Consider the following 25,022-nt stretch of genomic DNA (forward strand, 5'->3'; position numbering starts at 1 on the left):
GGCATAAAAACATACTCTGGTTTTTGCTAATATGGTCTCATCTGCTTGGTCTTCCAGAAATTTCTCAAAATTTCAGTTTGCTGTTTGAGATCCGTTTTCATTTTTCAACTTTGTTGTGAGTTTTCTCAGTGCATCTTTTCTGTCATTTAAGGACTGTGGTGTGGGAGAGGAGGAGGAGGGGCTTTTCTGTTGCGCCTGCTCCATCTCCCTCACACCAGTTCTTCTACTTTAACTTTCAGACACTTATCTCTCTGCTTGTTTTAGTGATGTTGGTGTTGGTTAGTGCGTTGCCCTGGGCCATCTTTCTCCCCTTGGTACCTTATCTGAATCATAAATTACCCACTTTATCCTAATGGCTCCCAAGTGGTACTTCCAGCCCATATTTTACTCCTGCACTTTCTTAGTCTTTTTGGTTATCTTTAGCCTCAAAACTGCTCTTCCTCCTACATTGCACTATCTCATTTGTTGAAAGCACCATCCCCTCATTGCTGAAGTGAGGAATCTGGGCATCATTCTAGAAACTTATTCAGTCCTAATTGATTCAACATTCTAAACAGCTTTCCATTCTCACTAGTAATTCAGGGGACAGTTGTCTTTAGTCTGCTGCACCTCCTGTCCTTAAATTCTCCTCTGCACTGCATCCTTGAGTAATCTTTCTAAAAGGTAAATCTTCTCTAGGCTCTTAATTGTTTCTTTTTAGAGATCTCTGTAAGAAGGCATTCTTCTTTTGATAATGTTAAATGTGTAAGTTTTGGGTGACATGTAAAACCTTTTTTAAAGGGTTTTCTCAAAGTTTTGAAAAGCACTTAGCAAGGATTATGGTTCAATAAGACGTAACATTATTCGTTTAAAAAACTGTGTGTGTAGAGTTAAGAAGCAGTTGTACACTTACAATCTAATAAAATAATTCTAAAGGAAAATAAATAAATAAAAGGTAAATCTTCTCTACTACCTTAAAACCCTTCAGTGACTACTCATTACCCTCAAAAAAATATCTGGGCAAAGCCTATCATCTTTGCTTGTCATTCCTTTCTCACTCTCAACCCAGCCTGAAAAGTATGTTCACTTCTTCAGACGTGCCATGTGCTTTTCCTCACAGCCTTCAAATAGACTCTCAGGGACACTTCTCTTTCTTCCTCAAACACTCTGAATTGAAATCTCTTATCTGTAACCTCAGCTATCCTGAAAGCTCACAGGACAGAAACTGTCTGAGGCCTTGCCCTCGGCATGGAGGCACCTCATACCATGAGCTAGGTTGGGTGGATTTTCCCATGTACTTTTATGTTGAAGTCCACATTTCAGTCTCTGTGTTAACAGCTTCTGGATAGTAGCTGGCTTCCATGATAACTGAAAGTTATTCTCACTTCTCCTAGACATGATTGAGACTACCTGGTGTCCCCAGCAGAAACAGGGTACTTAGAGAACCAGGTTGGAGCAGCGACTGCATCTCCTTTCATCTAGAATCACCTCCAGCCCCCAGAATGTTTCTCTTATCTATTTTAGAGTATGCATCTGAGTCCAACTAAAATATCAGGCTAGCTCTGGTATCCAGTGCAAACATTCCAGAAAGGAAGGTCTGGAAAAGAGCTCTTTCTGAATACAGTTAAAATGGATGCTGGATTTTTTTCCTGGGACAGCAGGAATGTGGTTGGTAAATACAGTTTATAAGCTGAAATTATTTGATTATCTTGTAACTTGATAAGTAAACTTTTTTTTTTGCTTAAGATACCAGTAATCAGTCACAGTTTATGTTTGATAGTAATTTAGTCTACAAAGCTGCAAATGTATAATTTAAAGCCTCTTAGTATTTTTCTAAGAGATTCAGCACAACATAGTGATAACAGGTGTGGATAGTGGAGCTGGATTGCTCGCATTCAGATTCTGCCTCCATCACTTCTGTAAAATAAAATTAATAAGATTGGGAGATGATGATTAAATAAGTTAATATTTGTAAAACTCTTATAACACACCAAGCACTATGTAAGTTTTTAGAAACTAAATTTAAATAGTTTGAAAAATTAAGGAATTCAGGGCAGATTTTTATCGTGACTACTCTAGACCCACTTTTTCCCCTCAAATGTAAGGAGTGTCAGATGCCAAAAGCCCCTGTGGTTCTGACATTTGACTTTGAAGGAACTGCTTGAGAAGAGCCACCTTCACTAAAGTGCAGGCTTTGAATTGACATTTTATGGTCTGTGTAGTCCTACCTCTTGAAGTCCTGAATTTCGTCTGCGGCTACTAAAGCGGGGCACAGCTGAGTGCCCTGCTTATAAAGTCATGGCTGGTCTCCTGATGTTCTAGGCAGCTGAGCTGCCTGCAGTCTTAGGATCAGGACACCAAAACATACATCTTATGTGGGGAAAATTAAAAGTTGTGGCATGGTTCCTTTTTACCTCCAAACAATAGTAACTGTTCCAAGCCTTCAAAGAAATAATTTAACTTGTAAATCCATTGCTTCTGAAGAGGAAAAAAAAAGAGATAAGATAAAAATTCTAGATACTGTGTTTTGGGAGCAAATGTTGGCCCTGTTTAGAAGTTTTGACAGGTATCTCTTAGTCTTAGATTCTTTCTAGAAGTTGAGCCTCAAGGATAATGGGGTCTGGAAAATAAGGGAATTTTTGTTTTTAGATTTCCTTGGCAAGGAGGTGAGAGAAAAACACAGGAAAATCACATACTTTTCTCCCATACTGTTCATTTAACTCTTGTTTTTAAAAACTGTTTTGAGTTTACCATAAAACTTTGAAAAACATGTGTCACTTTTATTTTCTAAGTGTTTTTCTTCCATACAGGAACTTGGCATTGATGGCGACTAATTTGTGTGTTTTTCTTTTTTTTTTTCTTTTTTTCCTTTTGCATGCTGTCCCCTGTGTTGGAACTCTCAATAGAGAGTAAGTTGGTTCAATATTTGTTGGAAACCTAACTTTACTGCATGACTGTGAAATTAACCCTTTTTCTCTATTTTCTCTCCCGAAGAGTTCATGCAGTGTTGGACCCTTTGCAATCCACGAAATGCTATTTGCAGTTATGCAAACTGTCATTCTGTTTGGAGATGTGCTTTTTAATCTACTAATTAATCTAATTTGATTATGTTCTTCTGTTCTGTATTTGATGACTGGCACACCTAAGATATAAGTGAGGTTTAGAGAAGGCTGCCTCAATTGTAATAGTTCAAATAATAGAATTTTTTTCCAATAAACTACTGTTGTGAGATATGTGAGATTATAAGTTGATTCCATTGAAGGTTGGTTTCATTGAATTTATTAAAAAAAAAAATTCCCAAGTTTCACAATTATTTTTTTTAATTGAGTTCCAACCTCCCCACATGCAGTTTGTAATATTCTATTAATGTCATTCCATGAAAGCAAACAGAGCAGTTTAAGGAGCTGTTAAGAGCAACTTTCTCTTCTGAAATCAAATTTTTAGTCCTAGTATTATATTAGTATATCCACTTTCCTCTTTCTTATTTAATCATAGACGAGGAAATGAGAGAATATCAAAATTTGACAGTGAACTCTTTGCCATACAGCAATCAAGTAAGAAATGTTATGAGAAATTTCCAATATATATTTTGAATGGATATATATATATATCTATACACACACACACACACATATATATAAATGTACATATTTATCATTTAGTAAGTACCATTGACAGGATATAAGTATTTTGGAAAAAATAGTATACTTCTGTATGTGGAGTACTGTAAATAACATGCCTACATTCTTATTCAGCTGTACTCACATTATATCTAATTAAAAGAAATATCTCCTTAGGAGAATAACAGTTCAGATCTTGACAGAAACATAAAGTTTGGATTATGTCAGCAAGAGAAGAAAGTACCTCCCAAGAATGACTAGCCTGAGTCTAGAGAAGTAGGAGGTGTCAGAAAATTTGTACGAAAGAAAAAGAAAATGTTGGCTGGGATGAAAGGAAGGTCTTACATATCTTCCCTTGCATTAAGAAAACAAGTTGGATACCAGCTACAGGGTTTTACTTGCTTAGGGGAAAATCCTTACTCTTGAGGAACTCTTCCTACACTTCAATTGAATGACTTTTTATTCATCCTCAGCCTCTGATAACTTTAGGCTTGGTTCTAATTAGAGATGTAAGACTAGAAATATAGTTTCTATTCTCAAATGTTATTATGTTCCAGATACGAAGATAATATAAATACAGAAAAAGTGAAATAGCACCAAAGCTAGTCCTACTTCCCACCACTAGTTCCAAGTGATGATCAGTGACTGTTATCTGAAGAGATCCACGAAGCTTTCTGGGTGAGACTGGAGTGGGAAGCTTTGTAGGGAGTCATGCACTATGTGTAAGTAGGGGGAGGAGGAAGTGTGGTAGGAAATCAGGAGTGGATGTGAGATGTGTGAGGGACAGAGTCCAAGATCAGTTCAGAGAGTTAGAGCCTTGTCTAAGCATTTATGACATGATTCTGTAGACAGTAAAGTGACATTAAGGGATCTTGTTTCTATCAAAAGACTGTAATTACAGTCTGATGGTGAGAAAGAGGAATGAGTTGGCCTGGCGCCTGTTTTGTAAATAAAGTTCTATTGGAACACAGCTGTGCTCACTTGTTTGCATACCGTCCATGGCTGTGCCACAATGACAGGGTTGAGTAGTTGCCACAGACACCACATGGCCTGCGAAGTCTAGAATATTTACTCTCTGGCCTATTGCAGAAATCCAGACTTGAGGTCAGAAAGGCCTGGTGCCACAATGAGACTGTATGGGACAGATTTGAGAAAGGCCAAAAATGAGAGCTGTTGTAGAGGTTGTGGGGCCTAGTAGGCTAGATCAGAGAGGCTATGTAAAGGGATTCCTTCTCTGATGAAAAAAGAGACAGGATGAAGACTGGCTCTTGGATCTCCCCACATTTAGGATGCAAAAGGAAAATGCCTGGCAACAAGAATGAAGGAAGGAAGGGAGATAATAAGAGGAAGTCAGTGTCAAGCTACAGAATGGCCAAGCATACTAAGCTAATGAAAATTCTGCTACATTTCATGATTAGAAGATAGTTGGTGGGCCTAATAGGATAGAAATCAAAGGAGAAATTCTTGAAACAGTGTCTTCTGCATCTGTTAAAAAAAAAAAGAAAGGATTTAGGTTGAGAATAAAAGTAAAGATAGAGGAGATCATACTTCAGAGAGCAGGGATACAGAAAGATTAGTCTCAAAAGGAAATAAAATTGGCTTTTCCTTAGAGAAATGGTTATTAGAAGGATAGCTATAGAGGAAATCAAAGTGTCGGAGAAAAGTCAATGGAGAATTCTATTTTGTATGATAGTGAAGTAGACTGAGGTACTTTATCTAGTAATAGAGTAGATGGAACACAATTGAAAACCAAGTGAGTTAGAATTAAGTCCTGACACAGCCATTGATTAGCTGTGGAAACCTTGGGCAAGTCACTTAGTTTTCTGGTTCTCAATTTCCTGATAAAATGGGAGAGTTGACTTAGGCATTCTAATGTCTGTCTTTTCAAAATGGGTTTTGGTATACTGAAAGCGGAAAGTTAGAATTTTTAGGAAAATAGACAAGAGTTGAAACGATAAGAGTGCAAGTGAACCAAAGAATTCAAGAGTGTTATACTGGTAAACCAGGTCTGAGGGAGGAGCAAGAAGTCCTGATTGGTAATGTTTGCTGTAATTTCTGTGGTGTAAATATTCCCATATAGCTGATTTCAAGACACCAACCAGCTCACAAGATTCCTGAATATTTGACAGTCGACTTTCTAGGCTGGTACTGACTGACTCCAGGACATCACTGGACAGATTTGCCAGGTACCAGTAAGAGTGAGTACTAGATTAGATACATACATTTGTTACAGGGTAGGTCTAGTGAAGTTCCTCAGCAGTGTTCCCACCTAAGGAGAGGGCCAGAGATCATTTAATGTGAAGCCTTGGGCCAAGTTTTGAATCTCAGAGAAGCCAGGTTCTTTGGGTGTGGTTGCAGGGGATTGGGACCCGAGTTAATGAATCTGTACTGTGAATAAAGACAGTGTTGAAGTAGGTACTGCCTGAGGATCAGAAGGTACTAGAAAATTTAAAGTATTCATACTTTCTGCTTTTACAAATAGAGAGCATCTTAAGCAAATAGTTAAGGTGTATTTTTTTTTCTTACTCAGATTCAAATGTTAAAAAGTTTAGTTATAATTGTGATAGAGAAAGAATCCTTTGTTTCTAACATAGGAGAAAAAACAGTTCATGTATAACTATATAAAGGAAATTCAAGAAATAAAATACATATTGAAAACAAAATTCTTAATTTTCCAATTAGCATAGTTACCTTGAGATTATTAACTTTTTTAAACCATACTTTTTATAATCCATAGTGATTATAGTGTCTCATAATACAACATGGCTAACATTGTCTTTTAAGAGTTTTTTCCTCTTTACCTAGAAATAAGTTTTCCAGTATGATACTGACTTTTCTTATGGAGATATAACCTTAATGTATGTCACTTTTCATAAGTATTTTTAGTGATATAATTACTTAACAATATTAGCTTCCCTTCCCTTAAATTTTCTTTTTGCATCTTATAGAAAGTTTTAAGCCAGTAAACGAATATTGAAAACAAGTATAAAACCCATCAGTGGAAATAGAGACTAATAACATGCCATCCAGGAATTTTTAGGAATCAGTAAAATGTACATGTAGATTTGTGTCCTGATTTTATTTATTTTAGGCACAGTTACAGTTATCCTAAGTCATTTAAAATTACTTTTGGGGCAGTTTTAATAAATGACATATCTTATGCCAAAAAAAATTTATCATCACTGATATTTTAAGAACTAAGATGTCTCCAATCAGCCTATTATGTTAGAATAATCTTATGCTTTAAGGTAGCTGTCAGTATAGTCATCCTCTGATTAATTCACTGCCGCTCTTCCAAAGAGCTGAGGGCTGATGAGACTACAGGTAGTTTCTTGCCCTAAATTTCAGATAAAATGGATTTCATTTTAAGCTGTGGCATCATTGACAGGCTTAGGTGTGCCAGCCATTATGGCCAAAGTTTCTTTACCAAGTGATGCTGCATGGAATAGCTAATTGTCGAACTTCAGCAGAAGTTGGATAACAGTTCAAATGTACTCTTGTATCACAGAGTCCAATGAAAAGCAAGAGAGATTGTTTTTCCGCTTGGCTGCCAATCGCTGTGCCTCTGATTCCTGTATTCCTTTCTACTTCAGTTTTGAATTGATCATAGAGGTCAATATTTCCTCCTTTTTCTCTTCCCTTCCCCATTTATCCACTGTAGGTGTTCAGCATGTTTTTGGAGACTCTGGTGGACTTCATACAAGTCCACAAAGATGATCTTCAGGATTGGTTGTTTGTACTGTTGACACAACTGCTAAAAAAAATGGGTGCTGATTTGCTTGGGTCTGTTCAGGCAAAAGTTCAGAAAGCCCTTGATGTTACCAGGTAAGATTTTCTTCATATATTTCAAGTTTACCCAATAGTAATCAAGAATATTCAGTTTTTGTGTTAAAAGTTCAGATTTCTGAGCTCTTTCAAACCATGCAGACTGCATGAGCTCCATGTGAATGCTAATGATGCCCATTCACATGGTCTGTTTAATGCTGTGTTGGTCCTTAGTTCAAACACTGCATTTCATCTATAAAAATTTTTTGACATTGGTTGAGTAATTCAAGGTGGTATTTTTGTAACTAAAATATGTTCAAAAAGTAGAGTTGAAGGTTTTATTCAATCTAATGTAAATGTAAAAGTATTTTCTAACTTTGAAAAGAATGTTTTATTATGCATTCTTTTTTCAGAAGATTTTGAACCAATGATATATTTCTACTTTCTTGTGTAGATTGTTGAAGTGACTTATTTCACATATCCATTTACTAAGTTGAGGTGAGTCTAGAATTCACATATTAGGTATGGAAACATCTCTGATAATGTTGAAGTTTTTACTGAATACATTTCTGATTAAATCTATAGCTGAGACAAGATAGACCATTATTTGCTATAGCGTCACTTTTTAACCCCCTGCAGGGTATAAACGTTCAGATTCTCCTGGGAATAGCTTGCAGTGTATACTTTACCGCATAGACTATACCACATACAGATCCTACTTCATGCATGCTTCTTGAATGACATTATGTTTTGACGTTATTAAGCATAATCTATTGTTAGGTTTGCTAAATGCTTAATTGCTGACTTAGTTTTTGTTTTATTTTGCTGTGTTCTTATTTCAGAGAATCTTTTCCAAATGATCTTCAGTTCAATATTCTAATGAGATTTACAGTTGATCAGACCCAAACACCAAGTTTGAAGGTAAAATTTGAGGTCTTTTTGAAGACTTTGTAAGGAATTGAAGTGTTTTATTTATAAAATTATGTTGATATTTATATTTCTGTTAACATGAGAAGCTCTTCAATCAGTGGATTTTGTTTTTATAAACTTTCAGACAGTCAAGCCAGCACTTCGGGACCAGCTTCACTCTTTTTGGAGCTCCAAGGTTTTTTGGTTTTGTTTTAATCTGCATTATTTCTTTTCTTAACTCTCTTTACAAACTCTGCAGTGTTTCAGATAATGTTTGTACGCATCTATATATTCAACTACTAACCTTTGGAAGCCTGTTAAGCATGCACAGATTTGATTTCAAATGTTATTCAATGCCGGACTGTCTTTTGGAGAAGCTTACTGGGGTTATACATTTAGAAGGCAATGCCAGTATGGCCATCTAACCCTAAGCTGTTGTGCAGACTTACTCTATACAGTCTTATCTAATTTTATGTTTGTAATTTCCCAATACTTTTTTTTTTAAGTTTAGGGGGTTAGATAGCTATTTGGGGCAAAATGTCAGTTTTGCCTATGTATTTAGTAAACAGAAATTTTTAAGTTTAATCTCAGTGCGATTCTCCAGTTCTCCTTAACTAAAACAGTAACTTTTTTTTTCTTTTTGCAATGTGATGTTTCTGATATATCAGTGCATAAAATTCAGGGTTAGCTTTTTCAATTGTTACTAGCACACATTTTTGAGTTAATTTTTATGAAAACTAGGTAGATTCCAATTTTTAATTAAAAATAATTATTAAATTTAACATTAAAAAATAACTTAATATAAAAGATGTGTCCCTGAATTCTTTACTAAAGATGTTTCTTAGTGAGTTTTCTTAAATGAGATTAAAAGTCAGGGAAATAACAAGCATATGTGCATTTGCAGGCCTTGAATTATTCTGCTCTTTTCTGCATGAAATATATTTCCACAAGCATTATTGCCTAGGATTGATTTTCCTTTAAGTTTCTGAATATGATTTTGCCTTAAAATCACAATTGTGTTTCTTACTGGGGTTGATTTATACTCAACATAATGTTATTTTCTCAGAGCTGTTTGTGACAAGGGTTCCATCTGTTTTAATTTTTAAAAGTAACCTGCAGAAGGAGAATAATTTACTTGATATTACTGATAAATTTTTTTGCACTTATTCTTTGTCTAAGCCGTTGTGCTAGGCATTTCTAGGAACATAAAACTTATAATTTTTATCATTATTATTTATAATACATGATAAACTGTAAACTTTGATAAGGTTATGATTTGGGTACTGGTGGTAGGTATTCAAGTGCTGTGGAAAACCTGTGTATGTAGTGTGCTGTGTATATAAAGATTTTTCATGGGCCAGTGGAAATGGAGATCTAAACCATTAGCTTAAGAAATAAGAGTGACAAAAATAAAAAATTAAAAAGAAAGGAAAAAAAAAGAAATAAGGGTGACAGGTGAGTTAAAGGAGAGACTAAAGTTGCTGAGAGGGGCCTGAAGAGAAAGACCGTGGGAAGCAGACAATTAAAACTAACTTCCCTGTTGGAAAAGGTTATGCTGGAGACTGGAATCAGACTGTTTCTCTAAAAGCCATATATGTATATGTGGCTTTTATACTATATATTATGCTTTATATTATATATACATATATTGTATAACATGCTGTGTACACACATGTAAAGCTGTAGGGGAAAATCACTCTTCAGCTCGTAAATTGATGTTTTAGGATAGCAAGAAGTAATACCTTATGCTGAAAATAAAAGTAAATTTAGATGGTTGACAGGATTAAGAATTAAAAACTTAACAAGTTATAAAAAACACAAGTAACTTAAGTATGAGATCTTTAAAAATTCTTTCTTGAAAAGGTGCTGGATCTTTCAGATAAAATTTTACATCTCTCACAGAGTATCATGTGGCTAAATGTCAGAAAGGAAGCAATAGAATAGGGGGTTGGCAATACAGAGCGATTTTATTTGAGTAAGTAGTGTTTTAAAAAGTAAATGTAATTTTATTGACTTCTTTTTCTGGGTTTCACAAACATGCTGTAGAGTTATACACACCTTAGGAACTGTATTTTTCCTCTCTTAAGAGGAATGCATGTTTATGTTATTAAAAGTACAGACTATGTATTAACCTTATGGAATATCCTACCAAAATGTAAATTTTCAAATGATTATATGTGTATTATGGTTATTTTGCCTTATAGTATAGTAAACTATATATGGCATAGTAAACACATCTGTTCTGTGAAACCCTTTTAAGACTTTACATGCCTGTGTACATTGCCAAGACACTACACTAACTGAATCTCATACAGTGCAGATAAATCTATTCAATTATTGATGGTAGCAAATTGAAAACAAAATACATTAATGTTCATTCTTTGATTTTCTGTAGTCACCTTTCAGCTCATCACACTGATAGAAAGTGGCGTGGCTTCAGAAATCCAAAATGGCACATGCTGCTGTAATTTAGTTGCACTTGTTACTCCAGAATTAACCATGTCTCTTTCCCTCTCCCCTGTACATTTCACTTAAGATGGCTGATAGGTTAACTCCTGTTTTTTCCCAATGCATCTCTTAAAGTTATAGTTACTTCTTAAAATTCATTTATTGTGAAATGAAGAATGTAAATTGATGCTTTCTATCTTAAAAAAAAAAAAGCTGCAAGCAGAAAGGGGAAGATGTACAAGAATCAGAACTTACTTCCTGTATATTAATTTGACATAGTACTTCCCAGAGACCTTATTTGGACTGAGTGAAAAGAATGACATCTTAAGATCAATAACAAGGGAGGAAAGAGCATAGAGAACCTGATTACTTTCACCTTTTACAGTGTTTTTTCGAAGTTGCTATTTAATCATATAATTAAACTTCCCTTTTTGTAAGTCAGCAAATCAACATTTAATATGTATTTAGCATCTGCTGTAGCCAAGGATTATACACTGTACCAGGTGCTATCTCTAGAGTACACTGGTAAAGTCTTAGAGAACCATTATTTAGAAACCCTAGAATGTAAGAAGATGTGACTTTAAAAACAGTGGTTCTGTTTTTTTCTGTGTTTTTTTTTTTTTTTCTTTTTTTTGCCACAACACACCTGCGGAAGGTGAGATAACTTAACAGCGGCTCACATTAAGGATAAAGAAGGCTGCGTCTAAGAGAGAAGCATGTGTGCTTTGCCCCACCTCCTGCTGGTTTTGAAGCCTGCAGTCTATCACACATCTATTCATATAACTCTTTTATACAAATAAGTATTGTCTCTTCTCCACTGGTACTTGGATAAAACTTTTTTGTCGCATTTCTTTTGAGAGGTAGTTCTGGCAGTTGATGGACCTTTTAAGGAACCTGATCTCATCATGTGAGTCTTAATGTGTATTTGCCAGAAACCTGTGCTGCCCACCTTGATTACCCACTTGATTTACAATACCTTACTTCCAAAATACGTTGGTGCATTTCACCAAGAGCCATATTATACTCAGTTTACAAAGGCTGGTTCCCAGGAAAATTGAGACAAAAGTCAGTTGTAAGCTCTGAAGGCAGACTCAAGGTGAAGTGTCTAATCTTACCAAGAGAGTTTTCAGCCGTTGTTCAAACCCAGGGAATGGAACTTAAAAGTTCTGCCATATGTGAAAAAAATCTACATTATCATATACTTGTACCTCCACTAGGTAGGTGTTTATATAATTTCTCTTTTCTTGTTGATGCTTTTCCATTTTGTATTTGTCAAAAAAAAAATCACCTAATTATTTCTAAAGTGTTCTCCTTGCCCCTCAGTGACCAGCTGATTGTCCCCTGTTGTTGTGTGTTTGCCTCTGCAGGTGAAGGTTGCTATCCTCAAATACATAGAAACTCTGGCCAAACAGATGGATCCAGGAGATTTTGTAAATTCCAGTGAAACTCGCCTGGCAGTGTCTCGGGTCATCACATGGACAACAGAACCCAAAAGTTCTGATGTTCGGAAGGTAGGTTTTAATTTAAGGTTTAGAAGATAAGTTAGAAAAGCAAGTCAGTCATTTTGGATTGCCAGTGAAAGGAGGTAATATTTTCAGGACATTACCAGTTAGCATTGAGTTATTTACCCGGTGATATGAAGACTTTTTTTTAAAAAAATCCTCTCTTTTAAATTATTTTCAATTTTATGCAATTAATATAATTTTCAAACTTAGAATCAAGAATAGCTGTCCTACATGGAACTATATTCAATATCTTATAATAACCTATAATGAAAAAGAATATGAAAACGAATATATAAATACATAACTGAATCACTGTGCTGTACACCAGAAATTAACACAACACTGTAAACTGACTATACTTCAGTTTAAAAAAAGGAAAGAAAAAAGCTGTCCTTGCCACAGTCTTCCCAACCTCTAATCTTATAACCATTCTAAATATTTCAAATCTTTTCCATTGCATTACTTCAAATGAGAGCTTGCGCTGTTTCTTGATTTATTAATTTTAGGCATTATCTATTGATCTGTTGGGAAAAAAAGCCATTATGTATCTATCTATCTTTGTAAATGAAGACTTAACTTTTCCATACTATTCCCACATCCTTTCCTATGTCTTTCCTCATAACCTTAAAAATACTTATGAATCCGTTGTTGGTAATCAATTGAAAAGCTTTAATTTTGACTGTGGAAGTATTCACTCCCATACAAAGTGGTTTATTACTGCCTCCTTACAGAAGCTTAATTTGTCCTGTAATTTGCCTTATTTTTCATTTGCCTGGTTTTTTTCCCAAAATTTTTTTAAGTATTTGTAAATATTTTCAATTCCTGCCACATGCTTATTGCTAAAATTTTCCATATGCTCAAAAACATAGATTATTTTTCTGGAGAAGTCCTTTCTAGACACTGATCTCTTCACCATCTTCCTGAGGCTTCTCTTCACTCCTAATCATTCATTTCTTGCATCCTGTGTCTGGCTTTGTTGACTCTCTTCCTTGGTGAATCATTCCCTTTGATATTTGCTGTAGAAGAGTACATAAAAATATAAATTTTGTGACTTTTATTTCTAATGATGAACTCTTCACCCAACAACAGCAGAATATACATTCTCCTAAGGGCACATGAAACATTCTCCAGATAAACCATATGCTAGGTTATGAAACAAACCTCAATAGGTTTTTTTATAAAAGGATTAAAAGAAATACAGGTTATGTTCTTTGGCTACAATGGAATGAAATTAGAAATCAATAACAGAAAGAAATGTGGGGAGCTCACAAATCCGTAGAAATTAGACAGTATACTGTATACATTTCTATCTGCAAGCAATTTAATATATAGAAAATCCTTCAGAATCACTGAAAAACTATTAGAACTAATAAACACATTCAGCAGGGTTGCAGTATAACAAAGTATACAAAAATCTGTTGTATCTATAAACTCTTGAAGTCAACAATCCAGAAATGAAATTAAGAAAACAATTCCATTTGTAGTAACATTGAAAAGATTAAAATAGGAATAAATTTAACAAAGGAAGTATAAAATATAAAATAATTTTGAAAGAAATTAAATAAGATTTAAATAAATGGAAAAACATCCCGTGTTCTTGGATCAGAAGACTCAGTATTGCAAAGGTGGCAGCAATCCCCAAAGTGAACTACAGATTCAGTGTAATCCCTACTACAATCCCAGCTGGCTTTGTAGAAGTTGACAAGCTGTTTCCAAAATTCATAATGAAATTCCAAGGGACCCATGATAGCCAAAACAGTCTTGGGGGAAAAGAAATAAAATAAGAAGGCTTTACACTTGTCTGATTTCAAAACCAAGTACAAAGTAATAATAACCAAGATAGTGTGGTACTGGCATAAGAACAGACATAAAGAACAATGGAACAGAAATGAGAGTTCAGAAAAAACCTGTGTCTGTGGCCAGCTGATTTTCGGCAAAGGTGCCGAGATCATTCAGTAAGGAAATTACAGTCCTTTCAACAAATTGTGCTGGGACAACTAAATAGCCACATGTAAAAAAATGAAGTTGAACCTTTACTTCACACCGTATACAAAAATTAATTGAAAATGATGAAAGACTTAAATGTAAAAGCTAAACCTATAAAACTCTTAAAAGAAAACAGGGATTAATCTTCATGACCTTGGATTTGACAATGGATTTTAACCAGGATCACAAACAACAAAAGGAAAAATAGATAAATTGAGTTTCATCAAAACTGAGAATTGGGGAATATTCCAAGGACAAGAATACTGATGTGACTATAGAAACCATTGGCATGTTTTAAGTAAGGGAATGGTATGATCTGATTTATGTTTTTAAAGATTATGCTGGCTAACATGACAAAAATGGACCATTGCTGTGTTGTGTGAGGGAAAATAGGTTAGAGGGCTGATACGGAAAGGAACCTAAGTTTTCATCTATTGTAGTAGGAAATCACTGAAAAATGTCTCTAGCTGACAAATCAAGAAATAATTATATGAGCCCATGAATGCCTAAGAATCAGAAAAAGCAGGCATTACAAAAGGGAACCCTATGGAGAACTGAACAGGGGAATTGAGAATTATAAAACCTTTTCTAAAAAAGTTTGGTTTTTAAAAAATCCATAAGTGTGTGTTACTTTTATTTAAAGACTTAAAAATTATTTTTAAATAAATGTAGCTAGTAAAGTCAATGTGACATTAGAACTAACAAATGAAGGACTTCATCAAAATACACTAAAGCTATTACATCTTAAATCATGCAGTTTAAACCTGCAGAAATAGACACCTAGATCAATGGACTATAATGGAGGATCCTGAGAAACTTAGGTTTATGGAGAAGATTAGTTTGTGATAAGAGTGTCACTTCAAGTCATGAGGAAAGAATATACTCATTGCTTTGGGAACAAGTGGTCTCTGTCTCTAGAAGGAAAATAAAGCTGAATCTCATACACCAAAATAAACTTTAGATGCAATAAAGTATATGTTAACAATCATTAATTCATTTGCTCAAATTGATTTGAGATTTTTTTCAATGTTTTGGTTCCAAAAAAGACACAGGATCATAAAGTTTTGTTGCAAAGTGTAAATAGCTTTATTTAAGCACCATTAACATGTCAGAGCACAAACCCACACAATATATACTATGTTGGTGTTTTTAACAAAATGGGCTTGTGTTATAGCTGTTTTATAATTTTTTCTTCAGCAATATATATAGTCCTCTCCCAGTCTCTTCATGTTTAGAGCAACATCATCTTTGAAGGCTATGTTGTGTATTGTGCCATTGCTCCAGTGTAACATGCTTTAGCCATCCCCCTCCTGTGTCTTAGATGCCATAGACAACAAACACTCAGGTTTTCAGAGTGGGATCAGAAAGGTCCAGAACAAGACGTACACATTTGGATACAAGTCACGATCATGAACTATATGCACTTCTCTCTCCTCTCAGTTAAGTTTCTATGAAATCTGAATTTCAGTTTGGCTTTTATTAACTCAGTTGGTTACTTTAAAAGGAGAAAAGAGCTTTATATTTTCTTAACTGATCTGAATACCTTTGTTTTGTTCCAATTTCCACAACATTAGACTAGTTTTAGCTTTGAATTATAGATTTGTTAAGATTAGGTGCTTTGAGAGAAGACTACATATGGCTACTTAATTTAAGAAGCATATATTGAGAAAATGAAAGGTAAAGTGCTAAGTTGCTCTGGATGGGCTTTGTATAGCTTAGGGATGTACTTTTTTATTTCCACCCATCTTTTTTCTTGTAATCATTTATTAGGAAAACTGAATTAGTAATGTATATTGATAGAGTAACCCTAAGAACTATATGGTTGACTTTTGCCATTGATTGTTAGGTCATATTTGTTATGCTTTTCGTATTCTATTCTTACCTTCAAAAAATAAAAGGTCAATTTTTTTTCTTTCAACAAAGAAATTTGAAAGCATATGAAAGCATCTTCTTCTTTTCCCCTGGGAAAGATGGCCTTTCACTATTGAACAGAAATATCAAGTGAAGAATGTGGTCTCCTTTGAGTAACCAAAATACATTTGTCTACTCCTTTTATGTCTTTGTTTTCTAGGCAGCGCAGTCAGTCCTGATTTCCTTATTTGAACTCAATACCCCAGAGTTTACAATGTTATTAGGAGCTTTACCAAAAACTTTTCAGGATGGTGCTACCAAGCTTCTTCATAATCACCTTCGAAACACTGGCAATGGAACCCAGGTATTTTTCAGTTGTTTTATTGGCTATTGTATAATGTGATGGTTGGTTAACAATAATTGCTTTCTTTTACATGAAGTAAACTTTGACTCTAGTGTATAATTTTTGCATCTGCATTGGGCAGTATTTCCTGAGCAGAATTAAATTTTGTCCTGGAAAGAACAGAATCGTTTATATTATAATTTGGTATACATTAGGGCAGTGGTGAATGGTGGCCAGGGTATGAGCAAGGGCAGCGAAATGTAACAGAACTTAGATGAGGCTGTCACCTTTGCAAGCCATTAGAATTAGGACATGCTCTTAGATGAACCAATCCTTATTTGAGGGCCAGAAAAGATGATTTATTCCAGGGATAATAAATAAGGCCCAAAGAGGATAGTGTTAAGGCTGTGTTCACCTTTAATAATTAGAGGCTTGTCAGTCCATAGGTGCTTGAATTATACAGGATGTTGTTTTGGAGAAGTAAGGTCTGAGTAAATGAACATTATCATTACATGTATCTAACTAGTATATAATCATTTACATAATGTACCTGTACCTTTGGTAATGGATAAAGGAGAAAGTGGATGCACTTAAGGTCAGTGTAGGGAAGACAATCTGGGAACAATTCTCGGTACCAAGATCAATTACCTTTTTAAAAGAAGAAAGGATTGTTTCGTTGTATCTTAAGAGGTAGGCAAGTTACTAACATGACCAGATTTTACTTCTTTGGTGTCTTTGTAAAAATCGTTTGCAAATCAACCTCTCAAGAATGAATAAAATTTGAGCAATAGTAATGGTTGAAGGAAGGCAATTGGCTCAGAGACAGAAAGCTAATTTAAAATCGTTAATTTGGGATCTTATTTAATCTCTGAGAAAAAGATGCTGTACTATTTGAAAGCAAGAAATGGGTAGGGAGAGCAAAAAAGACTTAAAGAGCTAGATTTCTGAATGAGAAGAAAGTTTTCCCCCACAGAGATACAGAAATATTTAAAATATTGACCTATAAATATGGCTCTTTCATGTTGTTCCACTTCTCGATCGTATGACTTCCTGAAGAGCCATTATGTTGAACTTCCTGTCATGTGTTAATGTTTACTTGACTCCGTCCATCAGGGTTCCATGGGGAGTCCTTTGACAAGACCAACGCCACGGTCACCAGCCAACTGGTCCAGTCCTCTTACTTCTCCTACCAATACATCACAGAGTACTTTATCTCCAAGGTAATAAAAGGATTATTTTCTGTCATGGTTTGCATTTGCAAGTTCCCATTCTTAGAAAAACAGACATTAATATAATTTCAGTTGATAGTTCTACTTGACTTGAAAGGTCTTAGATACATAGAAACTTAGCAAATTCAAAAAAATTTAAGTTTATTCTAAAACTAACCCTTTAGATGATAATAATGTACAGGATATGGAATTTTTTTTTTTATCAGTGACAAAAAAACTTACAGACACAACTTTTAGAAGTGACTGTTCATTGCATTAAATAGCATAGTTGTGTTTCTCAGATATACTGTATAAATCCATTAATTGCAAATTATGTCTTTCAGTTTTATTAGTATAAATGATGAGGTAACATTGTAATGATGGATATTTAGAGCTAATGTTTGCCAACCACTTCTAAGAATAGAAAAAAAAATAAGCTTATAAACAAAAACAAAAAAATAAAGAAAAACTAGGGAAGGGTTAAATATAATTTGGCAGTATGTATTCTTAGGAGAAATGTGACTGTGAGATTGATCATTAATACAAAATGTAAGATGTATGAAATTTTTACACACTTGTGCAATTCAGGCTGGGCTGTATTTCAGATAAAGTTCTTAAGTCATTAAGGGACTAACATTTTTCCCTATCGTGGCCTTTTAAAAAAATTTGTCTACTAGTCCATATTTGTACTTTTCAGGTTGATTTTTGTTATTAGCCATCTATCATAACATATTTTGTTATATTCATTACAATTATAAGATGCTTCATTTTATTGCAAAAAATATTGCAAATTTATAATTTAGTCTGTTTTTTCCACATTACACATATGTGACAATTCTGATGGCTAAATTCCGGCCTCAGTTCAATTTTAGAATCTGATTATAGAATTCACTTCAATGACAGTTGTGTTCACTGTTAAAAATTCTTGGCATTCTTACAGATTTGTGTAAAATACATTTATCCCCAATTTAAGCAGTACCATTATTGTGACTTAATCACAGGACTTAGTAAACTATCTGTACAGAGACATGTGATCAATACTGTAGGCTTTGCAGGCCATGCAGTCTTGATCACCTCTGCTCAACTCTGTGAACATAGCCATAGACAATAGCTAAATAAATAAGCATTGCTATGCTCCAAAACAATTTTATTTATGGACACTGAAATTTGAATTTTATATAATTTTCATGTGCTGTGAAATGTTATTGTTTTGATTTTTTTTCTTAAGTTTTTAAAAATTTTAAAAAAACTCTTAGGTATCAGGGCCATAATTTGCTGACCCCTGGTTAGAACATTTTTGAAGGTGAAAAGACAAACCAGTTGTTAAGGACTATGCATTCTAGAGGCACTGTAAGCTGCCCTTAGTGAGCAAAAAAGGGGACATGTACTTTAGCCATTTGTAGCTGTCAGGTTTTGTTTTGCTAATTATGCTTTAGAGCATATCATTTTCTAATCCTGTCTTTATAAATATCCTGTGTAATCTCCTCAGATAAGTTTGTATTTTAAAACTACAAAGAGAAATGAGTTACTGTCTTTTTCATAGTGCATTTGACTATGACACAGAAAATATGAACTCTGAAGATATTTATAGCTCTCTTAGAGGTGTCACTGAAGCAATTCAGAATTTCAGCTTCCGTAGTCAAGAAGATATGAATGAGCCATTGAAGAGAGATTCTAAAAAAGATGATGGTGATTCAGTGAGTATTTGGATATTCTTACATTGCGCACTTCAGGAGTTTTTTATTTTGTATTGTTTTTTAACTTTGCTTTCTTTCATTTTCAAGTTTAGTTTTCCAGGGGGTCAGTCACTCAGTATTTACTATCACGTACCAGGCACTGTTCTGGGTCTTAGATTTACAAGTCGCTGCTCTCAAGTTCCTTATAGATTTTCAGATAGAGATGAGTACTGTGGAGTTTTAGATTAGAATGTAAAGTGAGTCTATTTTGGATTAAGTGGTCAGAGAAGATGACATTTGCACTGAGACCTAAATAAAGCCATACAAGGTCTAGGAGAGGAGAATTCCATACAAGAAGTAGCAAGTGCCAAGACACTGAGACGAGAGCGAGGTTGTATAGTTGAGAACCAGGATGAAAGCCAGTGTAGTTGGAGCATTATGAAGGTGTGGGGGACTGGAATATGGGCCAGGTCACATGGCCCTTGTAGGACAAAATAAGGTGTTTAGACTTTTTTTTATTCCTATTAAATGTAGTGGTAGTGATTTGACTCATCAGTTTATGTGATTCCCATTAAGAATGTTGTGACTGACATTTGTTCAGTTTGTTGTCTCTGCCATTATACAAAGAGCAATTGTTTTTTACTCTGCTTCTTCTTAGACTTTTCTCTGACAGCTTAGACTTTTCTCAAAACAAGCTATCCCACCATTTCCTGTGGAATCTGTGGTTTCTCAGTGTTTGCAAAATTATAGAACATTGCAGTGCTTCAGCAGATCTCTAAAGGGCTCCCTCCTCTGCTTCCTGGCTTCTTTCTTGCTATTGTTTTTCTCTCCATGCCTGTATGGCAGATGGGCCTAGTAAACTGGCTGCCAAAAACCTGCTTACCACTCATATTTGAGGTTCCCTAACTCAAAAGCTGCCTGTGATAGCAGTAACAGGTTAATAAGAGTCAGTGTTTAATTGAGGACCCCTCCCCCCGCCATCCCGAGATAGCAGGGTACAGTGTCGGTAGCTCAAGTAGTGGATTCTGGCAGAAGTGAGTTTGAATCCTGATTCCTGGCATTCACTAACTAGTCAGATTACCACTTCTAAGCCTCAGTGTCTTCCTAAGGAAAATAGGGGTACTGTTGCATACCTTAAAACTTATTGTATGATAAATCATATGATTCCATCCAGCCCAGCCTTCTCTCCTGAGTTTCAGATTCATACATCCAACTTCTGATCTTTTCCCCTAAACTGTTCTCCTCTATCCCAGTTGATAGCAGTGCTAGTTGCTCAGCCAAAAACCTTGGACAGAATAGTTGTCCTTGTTTCCTCCTTTCTTTTTCTCATCCTCCCTACTTAGTCCATCAGGGAATCTGTTGGCTATCTCCAAAATATAAACCACAGTCTACACAGTAGACTTTTCCCCTTGTTACCTCCCTTATCTCATCTCTGGCTACTTTCCTCTGCTCTAGCCACATGCGTCCTTGCTATTCCCTGAACTTACTGGGCATGTTCTTGCTTCAGGGCCCCTGTCTTAGCTGTTCCCTCTGCCTTAAACATTCTTCCTCCAGATATCCCCATGGCTAGTTTCCCCACTTCCTTCCAGTCTTTGAGCAAGTGGCTTCTCAGTAAATCTTACTTTGAGCAGCCTATTTAATCTGCAGCCTCCTCCCTCCCACCTTGGCACTCATGATCCCTTTAATACTGTACTGCCTCCCAGGCACTAATCATCTTCTACTGTACCACATAACTTACCCATTCATTATGTTTTTTTAATGTCTCTGACCCTGCACTAGAATGTTAAACTTCGTCAGAATAGACAGCATTCCCTCATTTGTTCACTAATATATCCCCAATGCCAAAAATGTTACCTGGCATGGAATAGGTGCACAGTAAAATTAAAGAATATTTGTAAAGCACCTCACTAACAGCTTGGCACATAGTTGCTTGGTCAGTGGTGGTAATGGTGACACTGATGATGGTAATTGATATTTCGATAAGTGTATTAATGTGCCCAAACTCCATCAGGCATCCTTCCAAAAGCTATGCAGTCCCTTTAGGCTTTTATTTTTTTGTACGTGTGTGTTTTTTGTTTTTGTTTTTGTTTTTGTTTTTGTTTTTGTTTTTAAGCAAGACTTTTGAAATTTGATTTCCTTTATTGACGTACTGTCATTGTATAATTTACAACCTTAATAATGAAATCTGGGAGCTTTTAGTTCTATGTTGCTAGTAAAAGTCCTTTTGTATTTAACTGGCATAAATGGCATTTAACTGTAACTAATCACAGTATGTATATATATATATTGTTTGATCGAGCCATTGGCAGGGAAACTATAGGAATTGTTAGAGACATCATTCTTTCATGGTTCTTATTTGCCTTCATGGTTTCTTTACATCTTTTCCATGAGCTTTGGCTTTTTGAATGTAAGTTTTAACTCATCTTGTTGATTTCCATTACTCAGTTTTTTTCAGCTCTTTATTATTACCTTTTTAAAATAGCCTTTCAAGCAGTAGGAAAATATCCTTTTAGAATTTTGAAGAGATATTTGAAAGTGAATTAATTTGCTATACTTCCCCCTTCCCATTAACAGATGTGTGGCGGTCCTGGGATGTCTGACCCAAGAGCAGGAGGTGATGCTACTGACCCAAGCCAAACAGCCCTTGATAATAAAGCTTCATTGCTCCATTCGATGCCTGCTCACTCCTCTCCACGCTCTCGAGACTATAATCCGTATAACTACTCAGATAGCATCAGTCCCTTCAATAAGTCTGCCCTCAAGGAAGCCATGTTCGATGATGATGCTGACCAGTTCCCCGATGGTATGTCCTGGGTCGTCTGCTACCATCTGTTACAGAGGTCTGCTAATCAGCAAAGCAAAATAAGGATACGTGTTCTTTTATTGTAACTTCCTAAGTAAGGATCTTTGGGATGGGATTGTTCTCTCTCATCTTCTAGGAACTCATTTCTGATGTTTTGGTAGTTTTCTTCCCCAGAATGAGAGACAGGTTAATCATCCTAAGGTCATCCTTTAAATCAAGAAAACCTTAGTGACTTCCCAGAAACAGATGAAACCAGTTGTAGCTTATAAATTTAGTCTATGTCTAAACATAGTTCATTTAGTTATTAACTTTTATACCAGAATGACAAAACCCTTTGAAAGAATACCTGTTCTTTACAATAACCTTTTAAGTGTGAAGTCATAAATTCTTTAATAAGATACATTCAAGGACCAAATATGGGAGAAGCTACCATTGGGATTTGGAGTTGGCTTAGGTCTGAGCTCAAACACTTATTAAGCTGCATTACCTGGGAAGTTGGTTGACCTTCCTGAATCTCACTTGTCACTAGGTTGGAGATGTTACATTACTTGCCCTTTGACCACAGTATGTGGTAAGGTTCAGATAAGATGTATGAAAACTGATTATAAAGTACAAAGCACTGTGAATGTTTTAGTTATTTTTAGTAATAAGGAATTACGTTTTTGCCTCAGCATATTACACAATCCATCAATTCTTTTTTTAGTTAAAGATTTAAATAATGTATAGTTAATATATAACTATATGTAGATAAACTTGAAAGTCTCCCCCTCATGATTCCATATGTTGGTAGTTTCTGGTTTTCCTTTATTCCCTCAGAGTTACTGTCATTGAACATATTTCTGCATAAACTTATGCACATGTACAGGTAATTCTAAGAGATTTCTAGAGGTAGAATTGCTCAGTTGAGGTATATGTAAATTTAAGTTTTGAGAGTTAATACCCAATTACCAACTGAAAACACTTGGTTAGTTTAAGTTGTACTGATTTCCTCACCAGCACAGAGTGTTTAGATGTTTTATTTTTTGTCACTGTGATGGATATAAAATAGGTCATTCCTAATGAGCATTTCCTTAATTGTTAGAAAGACTGAGAAATTAGATATCAGGAATATTTTTTAATTTTTGTAATTTTGATGAGTAGAAAAAATCTTCACTTCTGTATTTCTTTGATTACCAGTTGATGAATCATATTTTTACCAACATGTCACGTTAAAAGACTTAATGTATCTCAGATATCACAAAGGCAAAATTGTGACCAAACTATCTAAAATAATAGTTGTCTTAATACATAAGAATCTATAAAATTGCCACAGTTGCGCGCTTTGGTATGTTTTAACCTGTCATAAATAGTTGACTCCCTTGCTGAGGTCTGGTCACCATAGCAGCGTAACAGAAGCGCATGAATGAATTGGACCCTCATGAAAGTGTCTTGGGAACCATCTGTGTAGCGACAGCCCCACAGTTGACTGAGAAATCGAGACCTAACTTTAGCAGCTTTAATTGTTTTTAAATTATTTATGCACAGAGGTCACACAACTGGCATCTCTTGCCTCAGCTACAGTACATATATACACATATATATATGTATGTATGTATACATAGTTTTTTTTAAGTATTGTTTCAAAATACTCAGAACCTTAAAAGTTGGGAGTATAGGAGAAAGAACTTTTCTTTTCTTGAAATATCTGAGAGTGAGTTGCCGAACTGATGCTCCATCACCTCAAATACTTTAGAATGTACTTTCTGTAAACTGAGACATTCTCCTGCATAACCACAACATATTCATCAAAATCAGGGGATTCTCTTTGGTACATTAAGAACCACCTGTCTGTAGTGTTCTGTCTGTTATCTTGATGATATCTTACAGCAGAGGATTCGGATCAGAATGTCATGGATTTAATTACCATGTCTCCCTCCCTGTTCAGTCTTTTCTTGGCTCTCATGACCATGGCATTTTTGGAGATTAAAGACCAGTTATTTTGTAGTATTTCCCTCAATGTAGGTTTGTCTGATGTTTTCTTATGATTGGACTTAGACTGTACTCTTGGCATCAGTATCACAGAAGTGAGAGTGCATCTAAGCTAACACATGATTGCACTTTGCCCCATGGTTGGTGATGTTAACGTTGATCCCTTGATTTTGGTGATGCTAACCAGGCTTCTCCACTGTGAAGTTACTCTTTTTGTAATTAATAAGTGTTTTGTGGAGAGGTAGTTTAAAACTAAATATCCCAGTCCTCGTTAAACTTAAATTTTATTCATTTTAAAAATATTTATTTACATATTTATAACTGTATGGTCTTATAGTTTCCTATTGTATTCAATGGGTTATAATTTTAACTATCATTATTTATAATACGCTCAAATTGTCCTTAATTTGACCACCACGCATTCAAACTGGCTTTTGTGTCCTTTTGACATGTCTGCATCCTTACATTCTGACACAACAAAATCTTGTACTGTCCTTCCTTCAATCCTGGAATCAGCCATTTCTCCAAGGATCAATCCTTGGTTTCTTTTAATAGAAAATGGTCTTTAAAGACTGAAGCCCGGGCACGAGGGATACTCACTGCTGGTAGGGTGTCACTACTCCACAGACCTCTGAGTGGCCAGAGCTAGGAAATGTGTATGTGTGTATGCTGATTTATATCTATTTCTGTGTCTGTCCAAAGCTATGTGTTTGCACCAGTAACTCCAATTCCAGTCTAGTGCCATGAGGTTAATTTTAGTTTCTCCCTTATTGATAACTCCCCTTTTCTGACAGTGAGAAACCTGGCTTCAGTTATCTTTAATATATTTACTTATTTGATCAATCCTCCTTATGCAACCAGTTCTCCATCTCTGCCACCACCTCCTCCCTCCCAGAGTGCAGTCGTCACCCTGCTGGGCTCTACCATTCCATGTGGACACGCTCAGCCTCCTTGGCCTCTG

The 25,022-nt window shown here is 35.3% G+C and overlaps 1 protein-coding gene across 50 annotated transcripts in view; it reads left to right on the plus strand.

Annotated features, from left to right (window-relative positions):
• CLASP2 (cytoplasmic linker associated protein 2) overlaps nt 1-25,022 on the plus strand; it is a 152,447-nt gene that overhangs the window by 116,758 nt on the left and 10,667 nt on the right. For 27 of the 50 annotated variants that reach the window (XM_031469849.2, XM_064496800.1, XM_064496762.1 and 24 more), the window contains 7 exons: nt 7,261-7,424; nt 8,207-8,285; nt 12,089-12,232; nt 16,284-16,427; nt 17,520-17,626; nt 19,158-19,311; nt 21,865-22,093. In XM_031469849.2, coding sequence (XP_031325709.1) covers nt 7,261-7,424; nt 8,207-8,285; nt 12,089-12,232; nt 16,284-16,427; nt 17,520-17,626; nt 19,158-19,311; nt 21,865-22,093 — 1,021 coding nt within the window. Of the gene's footprint in view, nt 1-7,260; nt 7,425-8,206; nt 8,286-8,418; nt 8,470-12,088; nt 12,233-16,283; nt 16,428-17,519; nt 17,627-19,157; nt 19,312-21,864; nt 22,094-25,022 lie in introns of all 50 variants that reach the window. The other 23 variants (XM_031469841.2, XM_064496759.1, XM_064496765.1 and 20 more) reach the window with 1 other exon arrangement.

Source organism: Camelus dromedarius, chromosome 17 (genome assembly GCF_036321535.1).
Source record: "Camelus dromedarius isolate mCamDro1 chromosome 17, mCamDro1.pat, whole genome shotgun sequence".
In the NCBI taxonomy this organism is placed as follows: domain Eukaryota; kingdom Metazoa; phylum Chordata; class Mammalia; order Artiodactyla; family Camelidae; genus Camelus; species Camelus dromedarius.